The 27039-nt window shown below is 35.0% G+C and overlaps 1 protein-coding gene across 1 annotated transcript; it reads left to right on the top strand.

Moving 5' to 3' along the window:
- The first annotated feature begins 924 nt into the window (after nucleotides 1-924).
- On the top strand, nucleotides 925-20031 carry LOC131663038 (mothers against decapentaplegic homolog 3). Its single transcript, XM_058933090.1, has 4 exons — nucleotides 925-2122; nucleotides 11414-11628; nucleotides 11716-12510; nucleotides 12578-20031. Exons 1-4 carry the CDS (start codon nucleotides 1920-1922, stop codon nucleotides 12844-12846), a joined length of 1482 nt encoding a protein of 493 aa, XP_058789073.1. The 5' UTR covers nucleotides 925-1919; the 3' UTR covers nucleotides 12847-20031.
- The last annotated feature ends 7008 nt before the right edge of the window (nucleotides 20032-27039 follow it).

The following is a 27039-nucleotide window of genomic DNA, read 5'->3' as shown; positions in this document are numbered from 1 at the left end:
AGTGTATAGAATTTCATTCAAATTGTATTTTTTCTTTTCATTTTCCTTTTACACCTCCAGTTAAATAAAAATAAAAAGAAAAAAGGAAAAGTGAAAAAAAAAAAATTATTGAAAAAGGATAGAAAAGTAGGAAATTAAATAACATTAGAAATGATATAAGTATAAAGAATTTGTAATTAAATTATAAATTGCATGCTTTAGAAAATACTAGTTATAAAGTTAGAAGACGTTGAATAGTACATTTCAAAATGTTTATTTTATCATAGGGGAAAGGGGAAAGGCATTTTCAATTTTAAATTTTGTAAATATTTAAGTAAGACTGATCTTCAAGATTCAAATTTAATATTTGCTTTTTGTTAGATAATAGATCAATTTATTCAATCTGGAGAGGCCATAATTGTTACACCAATATTCAATATTGTAGGAGGGAAATTTTTTGAAGTAAATAAACCAGTTTTAAATCTAAAATTTTGTAAAAACTGTTTTATTTTATTACGGCAAATTTCTAAAATTTATATATATACATATATCAGATAACAGAACTAGTAACTCGGATAAAGTAGTCTTTTCTAACTTCATTGGTTACAAAATTGACATTTTCATTACCTTGCATTCCTAAATGAGATGGAATCCATATAATTTTGACTAATGAACTTTTAAGATAAGCTTGAAGTAATAATTTTCCAATATTAAGTATTCGATGTGATATATTTAAATTGAGAGCCATAAGAACACTTGGAATCAAAAAAATATTGTCTGAAACATGGTTATTAATATCTCTTTTGAATTTAAAGGATTCTTTGAAAGCCATTGCATCAACTTTGAAAATCGAACAATACTTCATAATTTTCTATAATTTACTTTTTTATAAGATCATACTTCCAGCTAGGAGAATAAGCATAACCAAATCCACCATTCATTTTTTTAAGCATCTGTATAGAAAATGAAATTATTATTTAAATCCTTTTTAAATATCTAATTAAAAATTTTATCAACTAAATTAGATTTTTTAATGTTATTACCAGATTCCAAGTCTAACACAAAGTGAAATAAAATTTGATTAATGTCATAAAATAAAGAGGTAACTGAATTGTATATTAAATTTTTTTCATTTTAAAATTTCAAAAAAGCTTTCAATAATATAAACTTTTTCCGCATATGGTATTTATCTGTAACGTCCTGTCATATATGAGTTTACAAAATAGGCGCAGTAGCAGAGCGGCATGGACCTATAAAAAAAACGTAAAAAACCGAAGATGAGCGAGAGGAGCCGAGCTCGGCGGTCGTGGATCTCTCGGAATAAGATGGCGGCCGTGCAAAGTTTTGGCCGCCCGTGTTGAACTGCTTGGGTACTCGCTGCCCTTGCGAGCGAGGAGATTTAGCTTTTGAAATCATTGAAGTGTTGTGGTGTTATTAACGAGCGTTGTTCACGCAGTCCGAACTGACTTGTCCAGTAGTAGATCCAAGTTGAATATCTCGTGGTGGTTTGCTGTGAACAGCAGCAGCACTCAGCACCGAGCAGACCACGTACGACGGTATAGCTCGGACCACCAAGTAGAGCTGAGCAGCCGCTGTTTTTGGCGGTGGTATATACGAAGCCCGGTTTCGGCTCCAACGGTACGCAGACGGATCTCTCCTGCCCAGGTAGCGATCAGCGCAGATCTGTCGTGTAGTGCGGAGGTGAGGCTGCGAATCTGAGCTGACCCACAGCCGATCGTGAATTGTGCTGTTTGTTAGCCCGGCGACAGGAGAAAGGCAACAGGACACGAGGAGATACAAACGAATGAGAGACCTAGTGCTCGTGCGCGTGTGTGCAGAGGGTCAGTTGTCATAGTGCACGAAATTTGGGGTTAAGGCAAGAGACAAGGCCGGCCCGATGCGGCTCGCGGGCTGCTGCTACTGCAAGCCGCTTACGTCAAATGATGACTTCGATGCTGCCCAGCTTTAATCCGCCAATCGTGAAGCGGCTGCTGGGTTGGAAAAAGGCTGAGGGTGAAGATAAATGGAGCGAGAAGGCCGTCAAGAGCCTCGTTAAAAAGCTCAAAAAGTCCACCGGATTGGACGAGCTTGAGAAAGCCATTACAACGCAAAACCAAGATACCAAGTGCATCACCATACCAAGGTAGCTGGCTCCCCCTCACTGTCCTCATTTCTCTTTCTCTCTCACTCCCTATCATTTAATATATACCTACAACAATATACATTTCTTGATTTTGCTAATTTAACACTACTCTTCACTAACTCTTATTACATTATTATTGCAAATTTCCAACACTTGCTTCATCTTATCTTTTGTTTTATCATTGTTATTACATTAAGATTGATTACATTACACTTAAAATAAAACATGTGCACTGTTTGTCTACTAGCTACATTGACAATTGTATCCTTGTTGAACAATTAGTAGCTCTATAGTACCTATTTTTCTTTTTATTTATTATATATTTGTGCTTATACTTTCACCCATCTAATTTAGTATTACACAAAATAATTGCTGAATACCAAGATACACAGGTATAAAGTAAGTTAATTGATTGCTAGACAGACAACTGGTATTCCGTTGTGTATATAAAATCAAAATAGAAAAAGTGTTCAAGGATCTTGGATCGATAGATAAAAGATATTGAACTGTATCGAGCAGTGATTTTTAAATTATTTGGCAAGTAAGCTAAAAAAGTGAAAGTAAATAGACCATTGTGAGGTAAAGTAATTGAAGAACTACTGAAAAAAAAATTATAAAAAATAAATGATGAAATGGACTGGACCATGAAAAGTTTAGAGCACATAGTGACTTAGGTAAGTGCGATGAGAAAATAAATATAATGTTAAATTAGCCTGTGGGATCGTATGAAGGTTAAACAAGATTTAGTCGTACATGCATAGTAAAGAAAGAATAAAGATGAGAGAAACGATGGAACAAGCGAGTGTGTCGCGGCGGGGGTGTCGTTATCAATGAAATCGATCAAGTGAGGATGTCACGCATGTACTCGGGCCGGCTTCGGCGATGAAAGGGACGGTATAAGGCAAATAAAGAAGCACAAGCAATGCTTACTGACTGCAGGTGACTGATAGCATATGAAGTAGGTTGGTAGAGAGAGGAACGAAGGGAGAGGACGGGACTGTTGCTATCTTGCAACTTGATGGTTGCTAGTGAATTGGCGTTAGTTGAAGCGAGTGCAGAGAGGGAGCTTGTCGCTCGCTATTATTGGCGCAGCTAGCTAGTATGCTTGGCCGCAGATGCGCTTGCTTTTTATTCGCAGACTCTCCCCCGGAGATTGAATCCCGATGCCCGGCTAATTTTAACGACAGTCGAACCTCCACCGAAAATTCACGCGTTCTCGCTTTCTCTGCCCCCCCCCCCTTCTCTCTTTATCTCTGTCACTCTTTTCCCCTCTCTTCACTGATACTGACTGCGGGCTTTTTTTATGCAGATTCTACACTTTGAATAGCGATAGCGAATACCTGGCGTGAAATTGGAAAGTGGATAAATACGAGGTGCGGGAAAAAGGGTAGTTGCATGTAGAGCCGGCTTGCCTGTGGCGCAGTGTCAGCTGTGCAGCATGATTCGTTTGCTAATAGCCTCCATTTTCAGGCTCTTTACATCGCTTTACATGCCTCAAACGCTTACGATAAACTTGATTGTTTAACTGTTGGAAACGACGTCAAACCAAACGATACGCTCTTCTTCCTCGAGAGAACTTGGTTCTGCATCTGCATGCCTGTCAAGACTCTAGCGCAATGTCACCTGTACGTATAAGAGTTATGCTGATGATTTAATTTGGAGAGTTGCTTCCTTCACTACAAATCGTACTTAACATATCAGTTAGTTGAATATAAAAGTACTGAATGCTGCAGAATACCTCTCTTTTGCTTGTCAATCCATTGTTTGGCGTCGCTTCGCTTAGTTACCTTCAATAGATCGGCAATGCGTGCGTGCTTTTCGTTTGAAGTTTACTTGGAGCGATTATACATACAGATTCGATGGCTTACCAGAACTACAGATACACGGCATCCGCTATAATAGCAAAATCGCTCACAGCTGTACATATGGTGATTTATCGGCGTGCAGTGCTCAATCTGCTGCTTGTCTAAGTTCGGTAGGTGGCTGTTTTGGCCGTATCGATCGAAATATAAGCATCCGGGATAGGATGTTCATAATTTTAGTCGCTATCGTTGTCCCTGCTAAATCTTTAATCGATTGAAAGCTGCGTTAACGCGCCTCAGAAGTCCCCTATCTATCCCTAGAGACACTGCCCTGTCTAATCGACCAAGTCACTGCGTATTATCTTATCTTTAAATTCGAGCCCCTTTGTTCTTTTGCTTGCTACGCGCCTTCTACGTTTTCGCTTTATTTGCTTCTTCCCGCCATGCGAGTTGTTTTCTTCCGGTGACGCGAGACTGTTCTTGCTTTCTCTATTCTAGTTGTTATTGTCGATTTTCATCATCAACTCCAATGTCTATCGGCTGTGCTTCACAGACTCAAGTCGCGTTTTATCAATTCGCGGATTAATCGATCCATTAGATACGCATTAAATTTATTAATAATATTCTTGCACGGCTTGCACTAATTTTCTATGTGGAAACGGTCACAATCTTCGATTCACTAGTATACTTATAATATTGCTTTGATTTAATTTGAAATAAAAGTAATTTTGAAACGTGCAAAGCGGCGCATTTTATTATATTTATCTCTAGCATGCGAATGTTATTATATATGGTTTCCCTACCCGCACCTTTTGCAAATCCAACGAATACGAACGAGAAATAAATGATCATCGAGAATTGAATAGCGTTGGATTCCAAGATTACGCACGAACTTCGAAGCTTTTAGTGATCGTGCAACTTGTTGCATCCCAGGATCGTTAAACGATTGAGTGATCAAGATGTAAGTATAGCTATCTCAGCTCATTGGTTCATTTCTTACCGCAGTAAGTCAGCAGCTGATAAAGTTAAGTCGGATTTGCCGTGAAAATAACAGTGATTGTACGACGCCATGGGCCCTTGCGCGTGGCGCGACGGGTGCAGTGGATTGATTGCTAAACGGGCCGAAAAAATCGAAGATTGCTGAGCATTTAGTGTGGTATTATTAGATAGAGTTGGCGGCAGGAATGGCACTGTAACAGGTGATGGAGAGGAGGTGGCGCTGGTGGGGCTTACGCTGGGGTTGTTAGCGCAGCGTCTGAAAGCGGCGACGGCGGTGGCGCTGCGGGTCGTTAACCTTGTGCACATGTTGTGGCGTAGTCGAGGCAAGCAGTTGCTGTATTATCACGGGGGCGGGAAGGGGGGGGGGTGAAATCTCCGATGAATAAAAGTGAATTAAGTTTGTGCTGGTCAAGACGGTCAAGCAGCTTAGTCCTGTCTCGAGTTCTTCAATGAAATGTCTCTGGTTTCTGGCTGCACAGCAATACAGCGGTGCTGACGGTGTTGATGCTGTAGTCAAGCCACATTCCTGCATGTAAGCTCGCGAGCTCTAGCGTTCAAGTTTATTCTCGGATTGGCGCTACACTTGCTGAGCTCTGCGTAGTCAGCGGCCAACTGTGCATCTAAGCTTTGTTTAGCAACGCTTCTATCTTATGATTATCTTTCAATTAACTATATATCTATTTGCACGTGACAGTTCTTACTCGCTTAAAGCCATTCCATCGGTGTCGTCGCTACATATTACTATGATTAGTAATTTACATAACCGCCTCTTTGGCTCAATGGTGGCTTAAGCAGTTCTCTCCGTCGTTCCTTCTATTCCACTTTCAACTTATATTTTGCTTCATAATCGCACTAACTACTCAGTTTCAAACATTGTTTGACTGTTCTTCTAAACGTACTAGTGTCGATATATTTTTCTTCAAGTACAACTGGCACCCATCGAAACACCTTTTGTTACTCCATACTTAAATGATTACGTGACAGTTCATTCTCTCACTTTCTCTCTCTCTCTGTCTCTCTCTCTCTGTCTCTCTCTCTCTCTGTCTCTCTCTCTGTCTCTCTCTCTCTCTCTCTCTCTCTCTCTCTCTCTCTCTCTCTCTGTCTCTCTCTCTCTCTCTCTCTCTCTGAGTCTATATATACGTGCACTTATAAAAAATATTGGATGAAACAACAAAATTCGTACTGTTAAAATGCGATAATCAAATCTTATGATTATCATAACAAATGCATAACTATCAAATTGACAGAGCCATCTCTTCATTTAAACATATACTTTTCATTTTACAGCGCGGGCTGTTTCATAAACTATATGGAGCTGTTAAATAGACAAAAGGTTTTTATTGATTTTGTAAACTTTAGTATTTGTATCCCTTATAATGTCCTAAAAGTGACGGATACCATGTTGAAGTATTTTATTCGTGATCTGATCGACTGAGATATAGTCTCGTGATATACTGTTATGCGGTGGCAAATAAACCTGTAGATATGGTTTCGAGTTGGGATTTTAGTAATAAAAGTTCAATTTAACGTAATTTATCATAATTTTAGATGTCGATAATTTTGAAAATGATGAAAGTAAAAAAAGTAGGCTACAATATTATTGTTTTTTTCACTCATTTTATGAAACTAACAGCGAATAAATCATTTCGTACAAAGAATGTAGGTTGAAGTTGTTCTAAATATTTTCTATTAGTAATCGATTATCTAGTTTTTGAATGTGTAACATTAAAATAAAGGTTATAATGTTACAATATTTATTCAAAAAGTAGGATAAAAGTGTAATAATTTATTTAACCCCTTGAGAAAAAACTAGTAAAAGACTAAATTTATTACAGTTTCCGATATGATAAATCATGAATTTGAAAAAATGTTTCATCAATAATACACATTTTTCCACTGTGCTATGTATTTTGTAAAAATATTGAAAAATCTACCTTTGAAAAAAGTAATTTATACTAAAATGGTAATTAATATAACAATAAGAAATGAAAAAGAAAATACGAGCACACAAAGTGTATTTAATCCTACATATTTTTATTTTCCTGTATGAAAAAGTGATGCTGAGTAAAGTAATTTTATTCGTGATCTGATTGATTGAATGTAGCCATGTGGGTCACAGTTATGAGTAAATCCGTAATAATAATAGACTGAGGTATTTAATATCTATTCATACAAATAATTATAATAATTTGTAGGCATTGAAGTGTTAATGACTCCCACATTCTTTCAATGGCCTAACTTTAAAAAAACACGATAAAGTACTCTCAATGAACTCCAATTACATTTATTTATTGGACATATGAATGTATTGAATATCTTTATAGTAAAGTTTACCTATGGATAAATATGATCAACATTGAAAAGAATTGTAAATTAATATTTCATATGAAATTCTGTGAATTGATTTCGATGCATTCGGCGTCGTTAATTTATTTTAAATAAATAATAATTTTGAAATTTAATTTATACATGTAAACAAATTCTCCAAATGATTACGAATCAATAATTAAAAAAACTGTCGAAAAAAAGTTAAATTAAAATAATATATCTGTTGATATGAATACATCCTACGGAAAACTTGATGTCATGAACCAATATGTTGAATAAAATAAACAAAATTAAATTATTAGGTGTAGCTGACGGTTCTATCCTATTCTTATCATTTTCTTATTTTTATTTTTAAATATTTTTATATATTTTCTTCTTATCTTAAAAAAATCCAGCGCTGCGATTGGTTGATGTTTTAAAAAACGCGAAATTGTGAATTTTGGTATACTTTGAAATATTTGTTATATATCTAGAATATTTATTATATATCTAGAAGTATGAGATTTATATTTCAGCAATAAAATCAATTTTTGAATAATTAACATGAATAATAATCTGCAATAATGAAAATATGCCGTTAATAAATTGTTTTGAGAACATGAGATGTGTTTTGAAATAAAAATTACAAATCATTAATTTTATTTTTACCTGTGAAACCAAAATTAATATTGTTATATGAAAATTTGGTGGAAAGAGAAAAAAATAGAATAAAATTGAGAATAATATATTTTTATCTTTTTTACATTGTAAATTAAGAAGCATGTAAGCAACGGAAACTAATTATCACAATATATTAACCTCGTTAAATTTGAAGAATATTCATGAGTATTTTCATAGAGACAACAAAGAGCACACGATTAATTTAAATAGCATGACTTATTCGAGCCCATTAGAATCTCCAAGTTGGCATGTAAAAGTTTAAAATAATATAATAAATAACAGAAAAACATAGAAAAGTGCGCGAAAAGCACATAAAACTAGCTTGTTCAAAAAAGAATCCAACATAGTGAAGCGAGCTTATTCGTGATCTGATTGGATAACTGACAGTCACGTGATAAGCTGTTACGTGATCGCATGCACGCGCGCGTGTGTATTATGCTCATAAAAGATTAATGTAGATACTCAAAGAGAATTAAAAGATCGAAAAATGCATCAGTATACTTGGCATGAATTTAATATAAACTGCGTGATTCAATTATTAATTATTAAAAAAAAAAACGATTTTAAGTTATTTTTACGTAAGGTTATAAAGAGAAGATTACACACATTCATTTAAATGAACTTTACTTTATACAAAACTTTACTTAAGTACCTTACATGAAAGCTTCGAATAAACAAAATAAACAGTAAAACATTATAAATCGGTATTATCACGATAAAATATTTTACATTAATTTCGGCTTATTCATTGCGTAAAATAGTCTGAAAATACACTTATTACTACTACAAATGTCTAACAAAGTCTGTTATTTACATCATTTTTATAACTTATATTACATTTTTTATTATGTTTTTGAAACTTTTTAATAATTTTTAAATGCATAAATTCAGAATATAAAAACTTGAAACTTACATTGATAATATTTTTAAATTATGAGTATCAATATTTTTTATCAATATAAATAATATCGATGGCTTTGTATCATTGCAAATCACGAGAAAGTTTTGATCCATATATTCGTGGTTTAAAATGAACGTCAAAAAAAACAAAAAAGATTAGCGCATAAGGCACACTAGACACCAGTATTTCATGTAAAAAATAAAAATCATTATTCCAAGTATTTTATTGAATCATAAATATATTATTACAAACATATAAGAGAATTTTTATAAAGAAATATGAAATGTAGTCAATGTAATGATAAGTAAGTTATAATGCCAGTTTACTTAAATATTTAGTTTCAAGAATATATTTATAATAGAATCCCCTCATAAAATAAGTTTAATAACAATATGAATAATTCTAATACTCTTATAAAAAAGTGACGGAAGCTATGTTGAAGCATTTTATTCGTGATCTGATTGGTCCAAATAAAATTTAAGTTGATTTTAGTTGAGTTTTTATTTCAGTTTAATTGAATTTGTTTTTAGCAAGGAAATATAACAAATCTAATCTTTAATTTATCATTCATGATCGTAATGTAATTCATCGTTTATCAGTTTTATCCCCTTATAAAATCTTTTTATAAAAAATAATATAAATATAAATAATAATGAAACAAAAACGAAACGATTTTAATGAAGGCGAACTTAGTTGGATGGATACGAGGTGTGTCCGAAAAGTATTCGGAATACCTTCATTTCTCCACACTGGTGTTACTCTTCGACATTGGGCAAGGGACATTCTTCAAACTAGTGTCCATTTAATTGAATAACGCACTCTCAGCGGCTTTTTCACTTCTTAAAGCAATGCTGGAAATCATTTTTCAGAATAGTCATCAGTGTACTCATCGCATTTGTTTCAATTGTCATTACATTGTTGAACCGGTGTTCTTTGAGCAACAAGTCACAGAGAGCTGTGTAGAGACTATACGGAGGCTGGCGAAGCTATACGATGTGGTGTTTTGTCGAATATTGCTACATAAGATTCGATGAATGCGCTGGCGTATTGTCATGGCGAAGAAGCCAATCGCCGCTTGACCAAAGTTGAGACCGTTTTTTTTGTCTTATTGCGTCACGCAATCGTTTCAGACTTTCATATTCATAATAATAAAAAAAAGGCATTGACTTGCGATTGCTTCGACTTTGACATGCTTTTTGCGGTCTTGGCGATCCAAAACACTCCCACGGTGAAGACTGTTGTTTGGTTTTGGGATCATAATCATAAATCCAAGCATCATTACCAGTAATGATCATTTTGAGTACATTTGCATCACCAGAAATTATTTACAAGTTGTCCTGAGTGATTTCAAAACGAAGCTTTTGTCCGAAGCGCGGATCACTGTCAACAAATTGGCGGCCATCTTTAAACTATTTTTACCACTCATATTCGACTTTTACCCATACAGTCGTCTTCAACGGCCTTGTGCATCATTGTAACCGTTTCTGTACAAGTATTTTTAAGTTTAAAGCAAAATTTGATGCGAATTCGTTGTTCAGCTTTTTCGGTTATTTTTAGTAATAAACAAATGCGACGATCGACAAAAAACTCCGTAAAAAAACCACGATGTGTACAATCGAAAACGTCTTGACATAAAGGGTGACATCAAATGAGTTCCTGAAGATTTGTTGTTGACCGTTATACCCAACCCGACAGGGGGCGCTCAAACGTTCTGACGCGAAGATTCATGGGTATTCCGGATACTTTTTGGACATACATACCTCCTATGTTTCCGAAATGGTCCCGTTTGATTATTGACTAATTGAAGCATAACTTTGCGCATAATTGCTGAAAAGAAATTTGAAGCCGGTTTTTCTAATTTATTTTGTGATATATACAATCTGAATTTTGAAATCATTTTTTACTTTTCCTAATAGTACATTACGATACAAGTGCGGGAAAGTAGATTCTTGTCTCGTATGGCGCTTACGCCCGAGCGAAGCGATATTTTTCTCAAAACTTATAAATGAAAAAATTAATTTTTTAAATAAAATATAATATATGTACGTGAAAATGAATTGAATTAAAAATAATAAAATGATTTTATATATTTATATTTAAACCAAAACAGATAATAACATTTTTAAATTAAATTAGGTTAAATTAGGTTGATTCATATAGAAACATGCGCACTACATGAGTCAATCGCGTTTATCTTAACTTCACAACATCCGGTCATAACTTTTTTATGGATTGAAAGTTTTGACAGAATTAAAACGGCACAAAAAATAAATAAAATTACAATCAATAAATATTCTCATTAGTAATTTGATACTAATATGTTGAATTAATAAAAAGCGTCTGATAATTGCGTTAAATTAATCTCTGTAATTCAGTTCATAACATTTGTATTTTTAATTTGTTAGCACTATTAAGCATAAGAATCTGCAGTAAATACAAAGGAAGAAGTTAAAATTATTAATAGTAATAAATTACACTGACAAATTATGATATACTTTAAGTAAGTTGCTCGTATTTGTTGTTTCAATTAACCGATTGATTGGTGCAGTACAGTAGGAGGGAACTGAAAAGTCGTTATTATATAATAGATGATTGTTTCAGGCCTAATCTGGGCGTAGTGGGCTCGGGCGACAACGGATTGCAAGTAGTCCGAGGCAAGGGTCTGCCCCACGTGGTTTACTGCCGATTGTGGCGCTGGCCGGATCTGCAGTCGCAGCACGAGCTCCGAGGTATCGAACATTGCGAGTACACCTTTAGTCAGAAGCGCGACGAAGTCTGCGTGAATCCCTACCACTATCAACGCATCCAGTCACCAAGTAAGTATCGACACACCATCAACAGAGACAGACGGGATTGTTGGATTACAAGCGTATGACTGGTGTCCAACGGCTATAACGTTACAGCACTGCCGGCGATTTTGGTGCCGCGACACAGCCTCTCCGGTGACGAGTCAACCCTCGGCTACAACACCTCACTTGAAGAGTTGAGCGTGAGTGTGCCCGAAAACGCGAGCTTCCACGCGACGCTCTCTTCGGCTCAGCAGCAGCATCACCAGCAGCAACACCACCATCATCACCATCACCACCACCACCAGCACCTCCACCATCATCACACACAGCAGCAGCAGCCCTCAAGCAATTCGTATCAGGCAATGCAGAGCATGCAAGCGACAAGTCCGGCGAGCGTGGGAAGCCTGGGTAGCGTGCAGGGCTCGCCGCATCCAGCAGGCCCGGGGTCGATGGACCCGCCCGCGGACACCCCGCCCCCGGGCTACATCAGCGAAGACGGCGACAACATGGATCACAATGACAACATGTCGCTGTCGCGCCTGTCGCCAAGTCCCGTGGACGCGCAACCAGTAATGTACTGCGAGCCGGCATTCTGGTGCTCGATCAGTTACTACGAGCTAAACACTCGGGTGGGCGAGACCTTTCACGCCTCGCAGCCCAGCATCACCGTCGACGGTTTCACAGACCCGAGCAACTCGGAGCGCTTCTGCCTGGGCCTGTTGTCCAATGTTAACCGCAATACGGTCGTCGAGCAGACGCGCCGCCACATCGGCAAGGGTGTGCGCCTCTACTACATCGGCGGTGAAGTTTTCGCCGAGTGCCTCTCCGATTCAAGCATCTTCGTGCAGAGCCCCAACTGCAACCAGCGCTACGGCTGGCACCCGGCAACCGTCTGCAAAATACCGCCCGGTAAGCAAACAACCGTTACTCTGTCTTGTTACTCGAGCCGATCATTCTCATTCTCTTCCCTTGGCAGGCTGTAATCTCAAAATATTCAACAACCAAGAGTTCGCCGCGTTGCTCTCGCAGTCGGTCTCACAGGGCTTCGAGGCAGTCTACCAGCTAACGCGCATGTGCACCATTCGCATGAGCTTCGTCAAGGGCTGGGGAGCCGAGTATCGTCGACAAACCGTCACTTCGACGCCCTGCTGGATTGAACTCCATCTGAATGGGCCGCTCCAGTGGCTTGATAGGGTACTCACGCAGATGGGGTCACCGCGACTGCCCTGCTCCTCCATGTCATAGAGCGCCGAGTACGACGTCGCTAGCTCTCGATTCTTCTTCCCGCTTTGTACAAACCGACCGAGCGTGCCAGCAAACGCGAGGAGGATGCCTGCATCCGCTGTCAGCAGCTCAGAGTTCCTCGCCTCCATAGTCCTCCCTAAACCTAATCGCCCATTCTCTCTCGCCTCGTTACGCCTCGCTGCCAGGATTTGATGCAGCTTCACTACCTTCCTCGTCCACCACTACCTACCTATGCAGAAACTTCATCGTCGCAGTGTGTTACAAGGTACTAGGAACATTTGCCTCTCGTCATTTCCTTACTTACTGCTGCATTTAACCATAACACCGATCATCTACTGGAGACAGGAAACTAACACTAGTGTTACTCGGTTTGTGAACGCTATTGCCTACCGCGACCTATTCACTTCTGACGTGCAGCTCGATTGGGCTCTGGCCATCAACTTCATTGCCCGGGATTTGTAGTTTTTTGTTAAACGGACAACTGTTTTTACAAGTGACACAGTTAATGTTGCCATTTCATAATACAAAGCCTCTCACGATCGTCGATGAGCAGCCGCCAGCGGAATATTGCAAGTTCAACTGATACCTTCTGTCTGTATCTGTACATGCGTATGTTATGCAACTACTCTATATCTAAAATATGTATAAACACTCGATCAGGGAGATATTATGTGCAACTCACATGTTTCGTTTTACCGACGCATCCAATTCATGTTTTGTTGAACAACAAAGTAATTTTAACAATGCCTATTCATTGATGCTCATTTATATTTATGCCACGTCAAAGACGTCTGATATAAAATTAAATGTAGCCAAATATTCGATGACGTAAACTTATTTATGTACACATTTTTTACGTATAATGAATATTTTCTATACTGTACGATACCAATAGCATCTGTACCAAAATATTCGTCTCTTCAAAAATTATTTTGTTTCTTAATATATATCACAGTGCGTAAGAGTTAGTTGAATCATATATTTAGCTAAACTCATGTGGTTTTCCTATTTTTTTTTCTTGTAAAATTAGATGCACTATTAGGAACAATAGCTCTTTGTTTTAAATTTTATTTTGCATATTGCCATAAACAAGGGACAAATTTGATTTTTTGCGACGAGCAGAAGATCCAACTCATATTAATGTTGACATAATGCGGAAAGAGATAATTTGCATTATTGAAAAAATCGTCCATTTGTAACATCGTAATGTAGCTTGTCATGGATTAAATTAATGTTATTCATCGAATACCTACAGTAATAAAGTGTTGTTCACTTTATTAAAAGTCATTTTGAGATCCGTGACATGATGCACACTTACTTGTGATTTTAGATCGTAGCACTTTAATTTCTAGTTACTTTCGAATTTTCTTACTGACTATGATTTCTTTGTAATAAGCTTAGCGAGTGGTCAAACACGCATATATACACATATAGACATAAACATTTCTTGCAATCCTTTTTTTTTACTGTGTACATGACAGAATTGAGTGTTAGTAGAAAGTGCGATTATTTGTATGTATGATTTTAGTTTATTTTGAGCTCAGAAAAAGTACACTTCAAAGATTTATTATATATTGTATTATATATATTAAAATTCATGCACAAATTTTTATTATTACATTAGTTGAGACCAGTAATTGTCAGACACTAGTGCTTCGTTTGAAAATGTGCGCCTGTTCGAAAAAAAGAATTAATAAAACTGTTTGTCGTTATAGAATTGATTTCAGTGGTCTTTGATGTAATAAAATAAACCAAATTTTTTCTTGTTGAAAGTTTTCATAACTTTCAAGGGCCGCATTTTACAATTCTACGTACAATAATGAAGTTGTTATCAGGAAAATTAAAATTAAGATTTAACAAGACTGTGACGGCACGAGTTTATTCTAATATACGTAATATGACTATCAATCTAAACAAATGACTACCATATTTTTCCAAAGAGTAAAAGAAAATTAAATTAGAAACATCTTTTATGTTACGATATTATAGCGTGCATACTTATTTTTTTATTAAAATTTATAAATCCAGAACTAAACATTAACGAGAGATTGAATATTGTTAATCTTTAAACATTTCATTTGGACGTGATTGATATGGTGTATTTATAAGAAAAATGGTAAAATAATTATCATAAAATAGAGGCAATTTTACTTTTTGTTACATGTTTGAAATAAAATTTCATTTTTATATAAACTATTACAATAGAGCATGTTGGATATTTCTTATTTATTAAAATTTTTATACGGTACAATTCAATGTTATTTACGAAAACAATATAGAAAAAGGGTTAAGAAATAGAAAACTTTTTCTAATACAATCGATGAAACTGAGAAATCTCAAATTTTTTGGTAAGCTTGCAGTTTTTAACGCATCCAACGTATCAAGCTATTGAATTATCGTTTATATAACTGAAGATATTTTTTGTCTAAAAAATTTGTTGAAAAAAATGTCTATCTATAAAAGGATTGACGCAATATTTGATTGACTTTCACAAGGCTTGTCATTTTTTATTCTTTCTCGAAGTTAGTTACATTGGAATTCGTGTTAATTTTTATATGACCGTTTTTATAACTGAGTATTTATTTATCAAGATTATTAATTTAACGAAATAGAATCAGCTTGAATACGTCCGAAAAGAATATAAAAACACGCTTTGTGAAGAAAAAGGTATGCAATGATGATTTAATTTTAAAAGATGGACTTATAACAATGGTATGTAAATAAGCTCAGGCATAAATTACGTAGTAGTTATTAACATTGAGTTGCGCATCATGCAATTGGAATAAAATTATTCAAAAATTGTTATAGCATACTGAAATATATCGTGATTCCCTGTATTATCGATTGCGCTGTGCTTTAGATACGTGTGTGAAATGTTAAAATAATGATAATAAAAAAAATGACTTAAAACTTAAAAATTACGTTAAGAAGGGAAGCCAGCAAGATACACGTTCAATGAAATGCAAAATGAATGAGAGGCTAGGCTTGCATGAAAATGTTATGTGTACAATAACGTGGTGAAGAGATTTTTCACAATGAAATATGCAATGGTTCTTATTCGTTTTTATCTCAATCAGTCTTTAAATGATTAGATCATATTTGTAGATGAGGAACTTATAAACAAACTAATTGTTTTTTAAGATAACAATTTCTATTAACGTCACTCTTACTAACAATTAGACAGTAAACCCTTTGTACATTGTATATTACGCGTTCATGTGAGTTTCGTTAATTCATTTCTTATTAAGTAAAGATTGTACAGCTATTAGGCGAGAGGGGAGAAAAGTAATATTAATGAAAATGTAAAAGAAAGAAGAGTACGACAGCGAGTACGTTAATGAACTTTGTACTAAGTCCGTCATGTTATTTACGTGTGTAGCGGACGTTTCTTTCGTCAATTGTTTTTTCAACTATTTTTTGTAGATTTTAGAATACTTTGTTTTAGATTAAGCTGCGGGCTGGGCTTGCACGAGAATAAAATGTGAGCAGAGTCTTCTTGACATTCAAGATTTTATACGAAGTATTTTCGGACATTGCCTGTATAACATATCGCTAAAATTGTGTCTGTTTGGTTTTGCGGACTTAGATAAAATTCTTTTTGATAGAAACAATTACACGATAGCAAGTTAGCTTAAAAAAATTATTAATTATCGATGCTAGTACAACTATCAAGCTCGTGAAAACCCATCCCGAAATCGTCGGGCAGCTCGATTCCACGGAATAAATATCAATTGTTCACTGTCTTATCACTAACTTGTACTCTATTTCTCAATTTTACATTTATTTTTCAAATGGCGCACTTGAATGGTACTTTATGTGTTTTTTCAGTACGGAAACTTACAATCACTGTATCGGCTCATTCACAAAATATAAAGTTTGAAAATTTAGACAATCGACAAAACTATAGATGGCATGATAATTTCAACAAGGAATTAATACAAAGCTCTGCCAAGAGAATCTGATGCTTGGTAGGTCAAGTAAAGTTCCAATTTTAATATATCACTTTCCTATAAAAATATATGTAATAATAATTGTAACAATTCCTCTGCGTTATTTTATTATTTTTTTTATTGAAAACATTGGTTAATCAACTATGCAAAGTTTGGACTTTCGACTATTATATTTGACCACGTAAACTTACAAATATACACTAAACTTAGAGAATAAAAAAGTCGTGGTTATAATATCGAGTTAACAGGTCTACTCAGTAGATCACAACTAGAATGCACGCACGCACATACGCACACACACATACACACACACACAGAAAACCTTACCAAAGTTTTATAAATGAAACCAACCAAAGCTTTGTATATTTGTAAAATAAAGTAATTGTTACGCGTATCTTATATTTTTTACGGGCATTCTCATCAGTTATCTTTTTCTAACTTCAATTTGTTCTATTGATGCAAGAATCTTTTCGTAACTAAACAACCCCAACTATTAATTTAAGCAGCATCTACAGTCAAGGTTTTTATTAAAACTATGAATCGAGCAGCTCGTCGGTCGTGGTATGATTCCACAATTAATTTTTGTGAAAAAGTACATCTTATGAAAACAGTAGAGTGATTTTTGAATATGCGAGACCAACTGTGCAGTCATTACAGTTTACGAATTTTGTGTGTGAGACTGTATTATAGTTATAAATAAATGTATAAGTGAAGTCGACGATACAATTACAGTTTTCTTTATATATTTCCCTTGCCTAATCTATTTATTTAGATAACAAATTTTATAGAACTGTAAAATCATAAAAAAATCTTGGTTTGTAAAAAGTATTCTATAAAAATATCATGATAAGACAATTTTGCAATTTTTTATTCAGCACATTATGAATTAAATTAGAAGTTCTTGTTCAATATTTATAAATAGTAGAGGTAAGTGGGGTAAAGTAGGAAATTTTTTAAAAACTAAAAGCATAAAAATACGTCTGCACGCGTTAGTATACCATAAAGATTTGCTTACAGTCATTAAAAATACATGTCAGAAGAATATGACAAATATACTTTGATAGTTTATCCGGAAAGTGACATCTCCAACTCTACCTTACTTCCTACTTACCTCTATATATTTCTATCAAAATGTCGAAAGATTGAATTATACAAAGTAATTTAGACTCCTTTCACCTCAATTTCAATCCAATTGATTTATCACGTCTATTAAGTATGTTAATAAAAATAGTATTGAATAAATGTTGAAGAAAAATATACTAGTTATACGTAATATTATTAATGAGTCGTCACTTAATTTAACAATTTTGATTTCCTGTAGTCTGAAAGCTACATTACTTTTTTTTTGTTAAGTTAATTGTTTAGAAATACGTGCACGGCTATACTTTATTGTTTTCATTTTTTTATATTAGTTTTATAGTAAGAAATTTTCTTTTTAAGATGAAAAGTTGAGTCCGTTAAATTATGTTTCACTTAAGTTCCAGCAAAAATTGCAAAAATCAAACAAGTCCCGATTAAAATTTTTTTAACTCAGATGTTTAAAACAGTACATGACGTTAATTTTTTCAATAAATAAAATAATTGCGTGTGACATAGTTTTGTGAAATATAGGATTGAATTTTTGATACTTTTCCTCTTATAAAAAGGTGATGGATGCCATATTGAAGCATTTAATTCATGATCTAATTGGCTAAGATATAGTTATGTGATATGCTGTTATGGCAGCAAAATATGCATGTTGATGTGATTTCAAGTTGTGTTTTGAGTAAAAAAATTCATTTTATCATAATTGTTACGAATAATTTTGAAGATAATGAAAATTAAAAAAGTATGCTACATTGTTATTATTTTTATATTCATTTTATAAAACTACTAGCGAGTAAATCGTTTGGTAAAAGCGAGAGGTTATTATGCTATGGAATTATTCTGATAATCTGATATTTGAACGTTTAAGTTTGAAAAAAATTTTGTAATCTCGTAATCTATATTAAAAGAGTAGGATAAACGTTTAATAGTAATTTGACCTACATGGCTGAAAAGAACTATAGAGATTGTTTTTGTCCGTTTTCGATATAATTATTCATGAATTTAGAGTACACGGAACTGTTTTACTAATACATGTTTTCCACTATTATATGTGTTTTGTAACAAAAATATAAAAATATACCTTTGAAAAAAGGGATTTATTGCGTTAAATATGTTGATTGATATGACAAGAAATGAAAAAGTAGATGGAAGCGTGCGAAGCGCGTCCGATGTCGCTAGTAAAATAAAAATAAAAGTGTATTCAGAGTACCTAAAGGTAAAACACAAACACACACGCGCGCGCACGCGCCGGCAAAATATTATTTAGAATATTAAGTGAATATAAAAAAATAGAGAACTACTTTTAAGTTAAGCTATTGCATTTTATTTGAAAGAAACATGTGTTACCATTACTTTTCAAGTTCTAGAACATGTGATGGTAAAATAGAACTTTGAATAGCTTCAAAATATTTATACGTATCCACTAGGCAGTGTTGAAGATATTTTTCAATGAAATTGTAGAACTTCACTCGAATATGTGTAATAAAATAATGAAGTAGAAGCAATCGTGCAGCACATTTGTTAAGGAAAGAATATTATATAAATTGCATTATTCTTCTTTTTCTTCATTGGTACTTATAATTAACATCAAAGTATTTTTTTTTAATTAACCTGCCATTTTTTGCTATTTTGTAAGTACTACTCGGGGAAATTGACAATAGTTACTTTATGAATACATGACACTATAGTGATTTTTATTGCTGCAAGGAACTCAAGTAAAACGAAAAATAAATGTTAATATAAACAATTTTGTTATTAGTTTAAAATTTTCAAAGAATGATAGAATAATTCCTATTTCATAGCCTTCTTTTTTCTGAACCATGTGCTATATTCTATGTAACAAAAGTTATCGGTACCATGAATCTTGTGCATGACAATTTACCGAATTAGCAAACCATATGGAAAAACTGTTTTAGAGGGAAACTAATCAACATATCATTTACGTAGTATACACAATCTGAGTAGGGCGGTGTCAGTAGCTAAGAATTGAAATTATATTATCGAGCAAGAAATACTTGGCTCTAGTAATCATGTCTGGTTCTATTGCATATACTTAGTTTACGTTCAAGCCCTAAGAGCAAAGATTACGTTGCATGTCAGACATTTGCTTCAGGTAGTTCAATCAATAAAAATAGTTGATCATATTTCCCTATTGAAACCGACGAAGACGATTGTGAGATGGTGCGGCAGACTGCATTTGAACCAATGAAAACATACTCAAAGATAGACCCGCTGTTGCTAGAACAAGGGCTGAGGCTGTGCCACGATCAACACTGTTTCTTCGATAAAGTGAAGTAAACCCTGCAGTCTGTTGAATAACAATTTCAAGTTTTCATTAGTTAATTTGGCATTTGTATTCTAATTTTAATCACTATTCATGCTACCTAATATTTTATTTGTTTATTGATATTATGCATAATGTGTATAAATTTACTTTTTAAAGAGATCATTTTAAACTCTATTATGGTTATACTTAGTTGCATGAGATAAAATAATGAATATATAAATGCAAATAAAATAAAGTTAAATAACTCACAGAAAATATTGTAGCATAAATTGCTAAATATGTTAATTTAAATTTCTTACCTGTGTGAGCGATAATTTTAGAGCATACTGAGCAGTTCGTGTGAGATGCATTGCAGTTTTAACAGCTACTTAAATCTGAAAGAATTTTTGATACATGTGATTATTGTTACATTTTTAATTAATTTTGCTATTAAAAAATATGTAAAAGCATTTGCATTCTAATTTAAAATCAGCCTTTTCCATTAGTGTCCATTCTTTTTTTGGATTGGATCATGGATCATGGATATGGATATGGAACATGGATTGAAACAGTGATGCTTTATAAAATAATTTTAGGAAAGTTTCTTATTCTATATATATTTTTTTATATTCTTGAAACAATTGATAAAATACCATATGTGGCCACTTTAATAAATGTTATAATTTATAATAGAGTACATGAAATCAATAAATAATACAAATCATACAAAAAGAATGCCATGAAAATTTTATGTTCCTTTTTTCTTTAAACAAAATTATTAGTTTTAATATGGCTAATATTTCATTCTGTACATTGATTTTATGTACAGAACTGCCAAGAAAATTTGGTAGAAATATTCCACAAAAAATAAAACATTTTATAGATTTAATCATACACACATTGAATGCACGAGCATTTTCTATCTTGAAGCGAGGGCTTAGAAGCAAAGCATATAAATCTAGATTTCTACATTTCCAAAAAAAACAATAGCATAAATATGTATTTATAATCAATAAATGCCAATAAATGTAGATATAGGGTTTTCAATTATAAAGTAAACCCCCGTGCTTGTCCTTTATCACTGTATTTTTGTCAAAAAGAATATCCTAAATTTAAAATTATATATAAATATAACGAAAAAAACTCAATTACAATTACGGCTATTAGTTACACTAATATATTAGGTCACGTATAAAAAAAGACAAACGATGTTCTAATGATGTTTGTTGGATAAGGTACGTCATTTTTTTCAGAAAGTGAGCACATTATTTATAACCTCTATACACATATTCTGCCTTAAACTATTTGAAGTTAACTATATTAATTATCAACTTAAAAGTACATATTTAACCTCAAAAAGATTTATTTATTTTTTAAAGTAATATATTGCAACCATACTATATAAATTTTAAGTACTAAAACATACTTTATTCATACCAAGCTACTATAAAATGTAATTAACTTTAGAACAATATTTAAAAGATGTACTTACAATTTAAAAACAATTACATAAGTTGCGTTAACTGTTTCGGCTTATTTCGAAATATTACACATAAATTGTAAGATGTATTTACTCTCACGAATATATGGTACAAGAAGATGAAAAAATAAATGTTAAACGTTTTCCATCAACAATCGTAAAAAAATAATTATGTACAAACGCCAAGCACCGCGTGGATAACTGATGCAGATTCCTCGTTTGCCCTTTCCGCTCCCGCCCTCCTAACGCCGGAAGGTCGATTTTTCTGGAAAGGACGATAGGACGATCGATGCTTAAGTACCTTAAGGTGCAATTTCATGCAGCGACAGTATAGCTTCCGTAATCCAGCCGGTAATTAACGACAATCATTTTTACAAAATACAGAAAAATTGCGCATCATTAGCAAAGATAGTATAACTAATTATTTTGCTTGCGCAATATGTTTATCATTGTTAAAAAAGATAGTCACACGCTCAAACAGTTTTGTATAAAATTATTTTTGTCCAGTAGTGGGTAGGTAAGGGATAAAGGAACTCAGCGGGAAATCGATGAAAATCAATAAAAATAAATGATAAAAAACTACGTGTGATTAACAAAAATAGCAAAAATGTAACTCCGCACAATTTCATTTTCATTGATAAAAATATTATAAAAGTTGATCACTTACAAATCATCGATAATTGTATCTGCGTGGTGATTTAATACAATTTATACAGAAATAAATCTATTTTATCGTAAGCAAAAATTTCGCGTAATTTTTCTATATAATTCTTTTTACAATTGTCGATTCTGTTTGTTAAGAAATAATTAATTTTCGTTCATGCGTTCTAATAATCTAGGTTGCGTTATATATACGTATTGTCTTGCCTATAGTGATTTTTACTCTTGGTAGTAGTTATATTACTATGAGTAAACGAAACCTCATAAATAAAGTTAAATATAGTTTACAGATGAGCACAGACTTAAGAAGTGCTGAGAAATGGCATCAGTAAGTACATTTATTTTCATTTTATTTTTCTAAGAACGACCAGTTTTTACGAATTTCCAAAATAATCTGATTAGGTTTTATCTTCGTTATAGTTTGAAAAAATGGAATGGTTAATTGCAAAGTTCTTAAGTTTTAACTGTTTTGTCAAGACTGTTTCCATTTAAAAGGGGTTTGCTTCATTTATACTAGGCTGCAAATTCATGGGCTTTATATACAGGTGCTGATAAATCATTGATTGTGATATGGAAAAAACTTGAATGGTTACACAATATTAAAGTTGACTCAATGACTGATGGTTTAGTGCAAGAGGATTCCTATTCACGTTTGGTTGTCATATATATGAGAAGACCATCCTCACCGTTATCATACTATTGTAGTGAGAAAATATTTCAATTTGAAATAGATACTGTTGCATTAAATAAATAATTATTCTATAATGTACTTACAGTGTTCTTGCGTCAACTGATGCAAGGGGTAGTAAAATTTTTACTCTACTGAGCTCAGTAGGCCATACAGCTCTTTTCCTTCTACTGCACCTAATAAAATTTTCAGGATTAAAATTTGCGTTGTGGTTTACATATTCGATAATGTTCACTTTTTTATTGCAAGAGCAATTTAAATCGATAATTTTGCGTGAATATGAACTGTCTTATATAGACGCTTTTCCTCTGATTATATGATATTGTAATTCATGATATAATTTTTAGTGATAAATTGCCATTTATACCTCTAGTCTGAACATCTATTTACCGTGCTCTTGAGTTTTGACTGTTGGTTGATTTGAAATTGGTGCATAACATCATAACATTATCACATCCAAATGTAAAAAAGACTTCCAGAGGCAACCGCATTACGTGCCTCTTTGTAAGGTGTGTGTGCTCTGCTACGGTCATGTTCACTATTCTCTTTCCTACTCGTAATGACAGCGCTCTTAAACTCAGACCGATATTCAGCTTCTATCTGGATCTTGGCTGCCGAATTGACTGCAGTATATTCGGGTAAGACTACTATGGAAACTCTGGATATAGAGTATCTTGGAGCAAATCAACGAAATAAAGTTTGTATGCAAATATCGATGTTGCCTGGCAAGCTTTTAGGGCTGCCATGAAATAAGTCTAGAAAACATAATTCTGTATGGATAAAGTATCGGTACTATACCCACAGCAGATCTTGCATCTAAATACGAAGTAGGAATTGTAGTATTTCATTCTGACAGCTTTGATGTCTACTATGCGAAATGGCATTCTCAATACTAAGAAAACTCCATTACTCTTTTTACCTTACCTGTTGCACTATTCAAAATAATTTAATAAAATCAATATAATAGATATCATATTTTAATAACTTTGTTTCTTTTGTGGCGGGGAATTTCGGGGGGTCTTAGCCGCACACTCGAAGCACTTCCGCCACAAGGCCTGATTAGCCCTTTTTCCCCGATTAATTATTAGGGCGCCAAGCCGCCGTATCTAATTAAGGCGATCGTCGGGGATAGGGCCAGGATATCGCGACGTATCCCTGTTCGCTCACGGTGTGACTGCGGAGAGTGGGCGAGTGTACGTTGACCCGCGATTTCCTTGGATTCAGGCCGTTAGTGAATTTGATTCCATCCGTCCTCTCGTATCCGTAAAATGCTGGCAGCTCAGGTTGTGACTCTTTACCTCGGGCCGGAGATTCGTTCGAATTCGCGCGTATGTTACCTAATGTCGGAACCGAAACTGGCGAACAAGTACTTTCCCATATTAACCGTCCGCGGCTGAAAATAATATCAGCATGCAGGGAAGGGAGGGTAACAAGGCGCAAAATTATGAAAATTGGTCACTCTTAATTTGCATTTATTTCAAACAACGTGTACAAGGGCGATCTAATTAGCGGATAGTCAGCGCAACTCGACACAACTCAATACGCAGTGGTACGGATCTATACGTCCCGGCGAATTAAATCTGCGATGGTTTATACTTCCGATCCTTGACTTGGAAACCGTGATTCCCTAGTCCACTATCTAAATCCTGTTACCCTCTCCTAACACTCACGACAAATTTAAAGAAACGGCAAAAGGTCAGCGCGACGTAACTGAAGCACTAAAATACTCTCCGTTTGATTTTAACACTTGCTTAATTTGAAGAAATGGCGAAATAGTCAGCGCGACGTAACCGAAGCACCAAATACTTTTCAGTTACACTTTACCACTCACGTCAATTCGGAGAAATGGCGGAATGGTCAGCGCGAATTAACTAAAGCACTAAAATATCGGCGTCGACAGATCCATGCGTCGTGACGATCTATTAGCCTGAGGAAATTTACGCCCGCACTCCACAATTACTGTTAGTGAGTGGCACTTTACCTACTTACGAATTTCGGTTGATGATTTGACGAGCGAAATTACGAGAGAAATCTAGCACAATCACTCCTTCAGGCTTGAAGAATAGCGGCAAAATAGATGAGGAACGGCTTTTCGCGGTCAAAGATCACCTTTCCTCTCCTTTTTCCGAGAAGAAATCCTATTTGAAATGAGTTGAAGTAACATCTCATGCCCTAGGTGGCATGAGAGGTAAAATTGGAAGCGAAACTTAAACGTAGAAAAGCGAGCAAACTATTAAGGCAGGAAACGGTTGAATGAGAGGATGATTAAATAAAAAGAGTCACTAAATTATTGGGAAAAAGCCTTGATGGCATAAAAAGCCCAATTTATTAGAATATAAGGCACTGAACACGAGAAATCGTCGCAAGGAGCAAACGTAATTAAAAGTCAAACCTCAAAGCTTCGCTGGCGAACAACACAAGCTTATCACTATGCGCACGCATGTGTAGACGCTCACTTATCGTACAATTACCGCATTGGCGGGAACACGAGTGGTATTCTAAAATGCTCGACGTCGCAGACCCTCACTCAAACACTATACATATACGCATGCACTAATTAACATGCACGAATAGAGGCGCACCGCAATGAAGATCGCCGATATTGTTTATAAGTTGTCTCCGAAGAGACTCACAATGGCTTAGTACAGCCGGATCAAGCCCGCGGTGGGCGATCAAATGATTAACTGTCGACTGCAATAGCCTCACATGTATGCGTGGCTGATCATCGGATATCGGTAGCGCCTTCCGAATATTTCATCATTGATCAATGTGTAAATTAGAAAGATACAGCACCCTCATTGTATCTTCTACTTTTGTCGCTATTTAGCCTCTCTCACCCCTCACTAAGTCGGCTAGCATTGATTGATGAGAAAGATCTACCCCTACTCTTATGTATTTTTCGAGTCGGACGGAAATCAAATTTTATTCTAATTCACTTATTGGTCGTGACGTCACCAGCGAGTTTCGTCAGAGGTTCGAATTTCGTCAATCAATTTGCCCATTTAATTCGTCAGATTGTTTGTCGCTTATTATTACATGAAAGGGGTTGTAGCGGTCACATACAAATATTTCTAATTATGTATTTTAATGTTTCATACTTAAGTTACATCTTTAAATTATTTGCAAATGATAAAATAATTAAAGTCGGTTTTATACCCATAGCGCCTTCATCATCGCATTTACATTTGAATCTATAATACTTATTAGTTCGCTCGCTTCATATGGTCTATCTCGCTCGCTCTCACTTAGTGTCTCGTTCGCTCAAGTAGAGTCTATCTCGCTCGCTCATGTTTAGTCTAACTTGGCGCTTCAAAAAGGCCGCCCGCTCTTTCACGCGTGTACTTCGTGTCTCGGTACCGGTCTTTGGAGCGCCTCCTGGGGCACTCCGTTTTCGGTTATGTGGTGTGTATGTGTCTCCAGGTGCCACTAGTGATCAGCAGCAGTGTTTGTGAGTGTGGCTTTCAGGGTGTCGCCGATAGTGCGCAGCAGCCTGATACAGCTGATTGCCGGCTGCCGCTTCGTCGGCGATTTTCTGCTCGCCCCAGGTGTGCCAGCGTTTTCCAGGTGTTAGTGCTAGTGTCTAGGAGTGTAACGGCCCTGCATGTGTCATCAACATGCATTTCCGCTGCATTTCCCAGTCAAGTTTTCCGTGTTTTCTCTCCGGTCGGCAACACGTGATTGTGAGTGTGCGTGCGCTCTCTTTTTTCCTATACGAGGGTGATCCGATAAGTACTTAGCCTCACCGCCCGATGGCGCCACTCTCGCAAAAGAAATATTCTATCACGTAGTACAACCTTCTCGATGGTTACTGTCAAGATTTGTCAAGAGTTGTAGTTTATTTTTGAGAGCGTGTGAAAGCAAGTGTGTCCATTGATTTTTGAAAAATGGAAAAAGAGCAGTATCGGTCGGTGATTCGATTCTTGTTTTTGGAAGGGAAATCGCGCAGCGAAATCAAAAAGCGTTTGGATGCTGTGTACGGTGTGTGACGGGGAATCTCAGTCGTCTATTTCGGATAGCTCTCGACTGCCCGCACGAATTATTTGATTGGGGATTCGGGAAGCTA

Source organism: Phymastichus coffea, unplaced genomic scaffold (genome assembly GCF_024137745.1).
Source record: "Phymastichus coffea isolate CEN01 unplaced genomic scaffold, Cenicafe_Pcof_1.1 PCOF00029, whole genome shotgun sequence".
Taxonomy (NCBI): domain Eukaryota; kingdom Metazoa; phylum Arthropoda; class Insecta; order Hymenoptera; family Eulophidae; genus Phymastichus; species Phymastichus coffea.
Note: the sequence above shows the minus strand (reverse complement) of the source record. Positions and strands in the feature narration are given on the sequence as shown.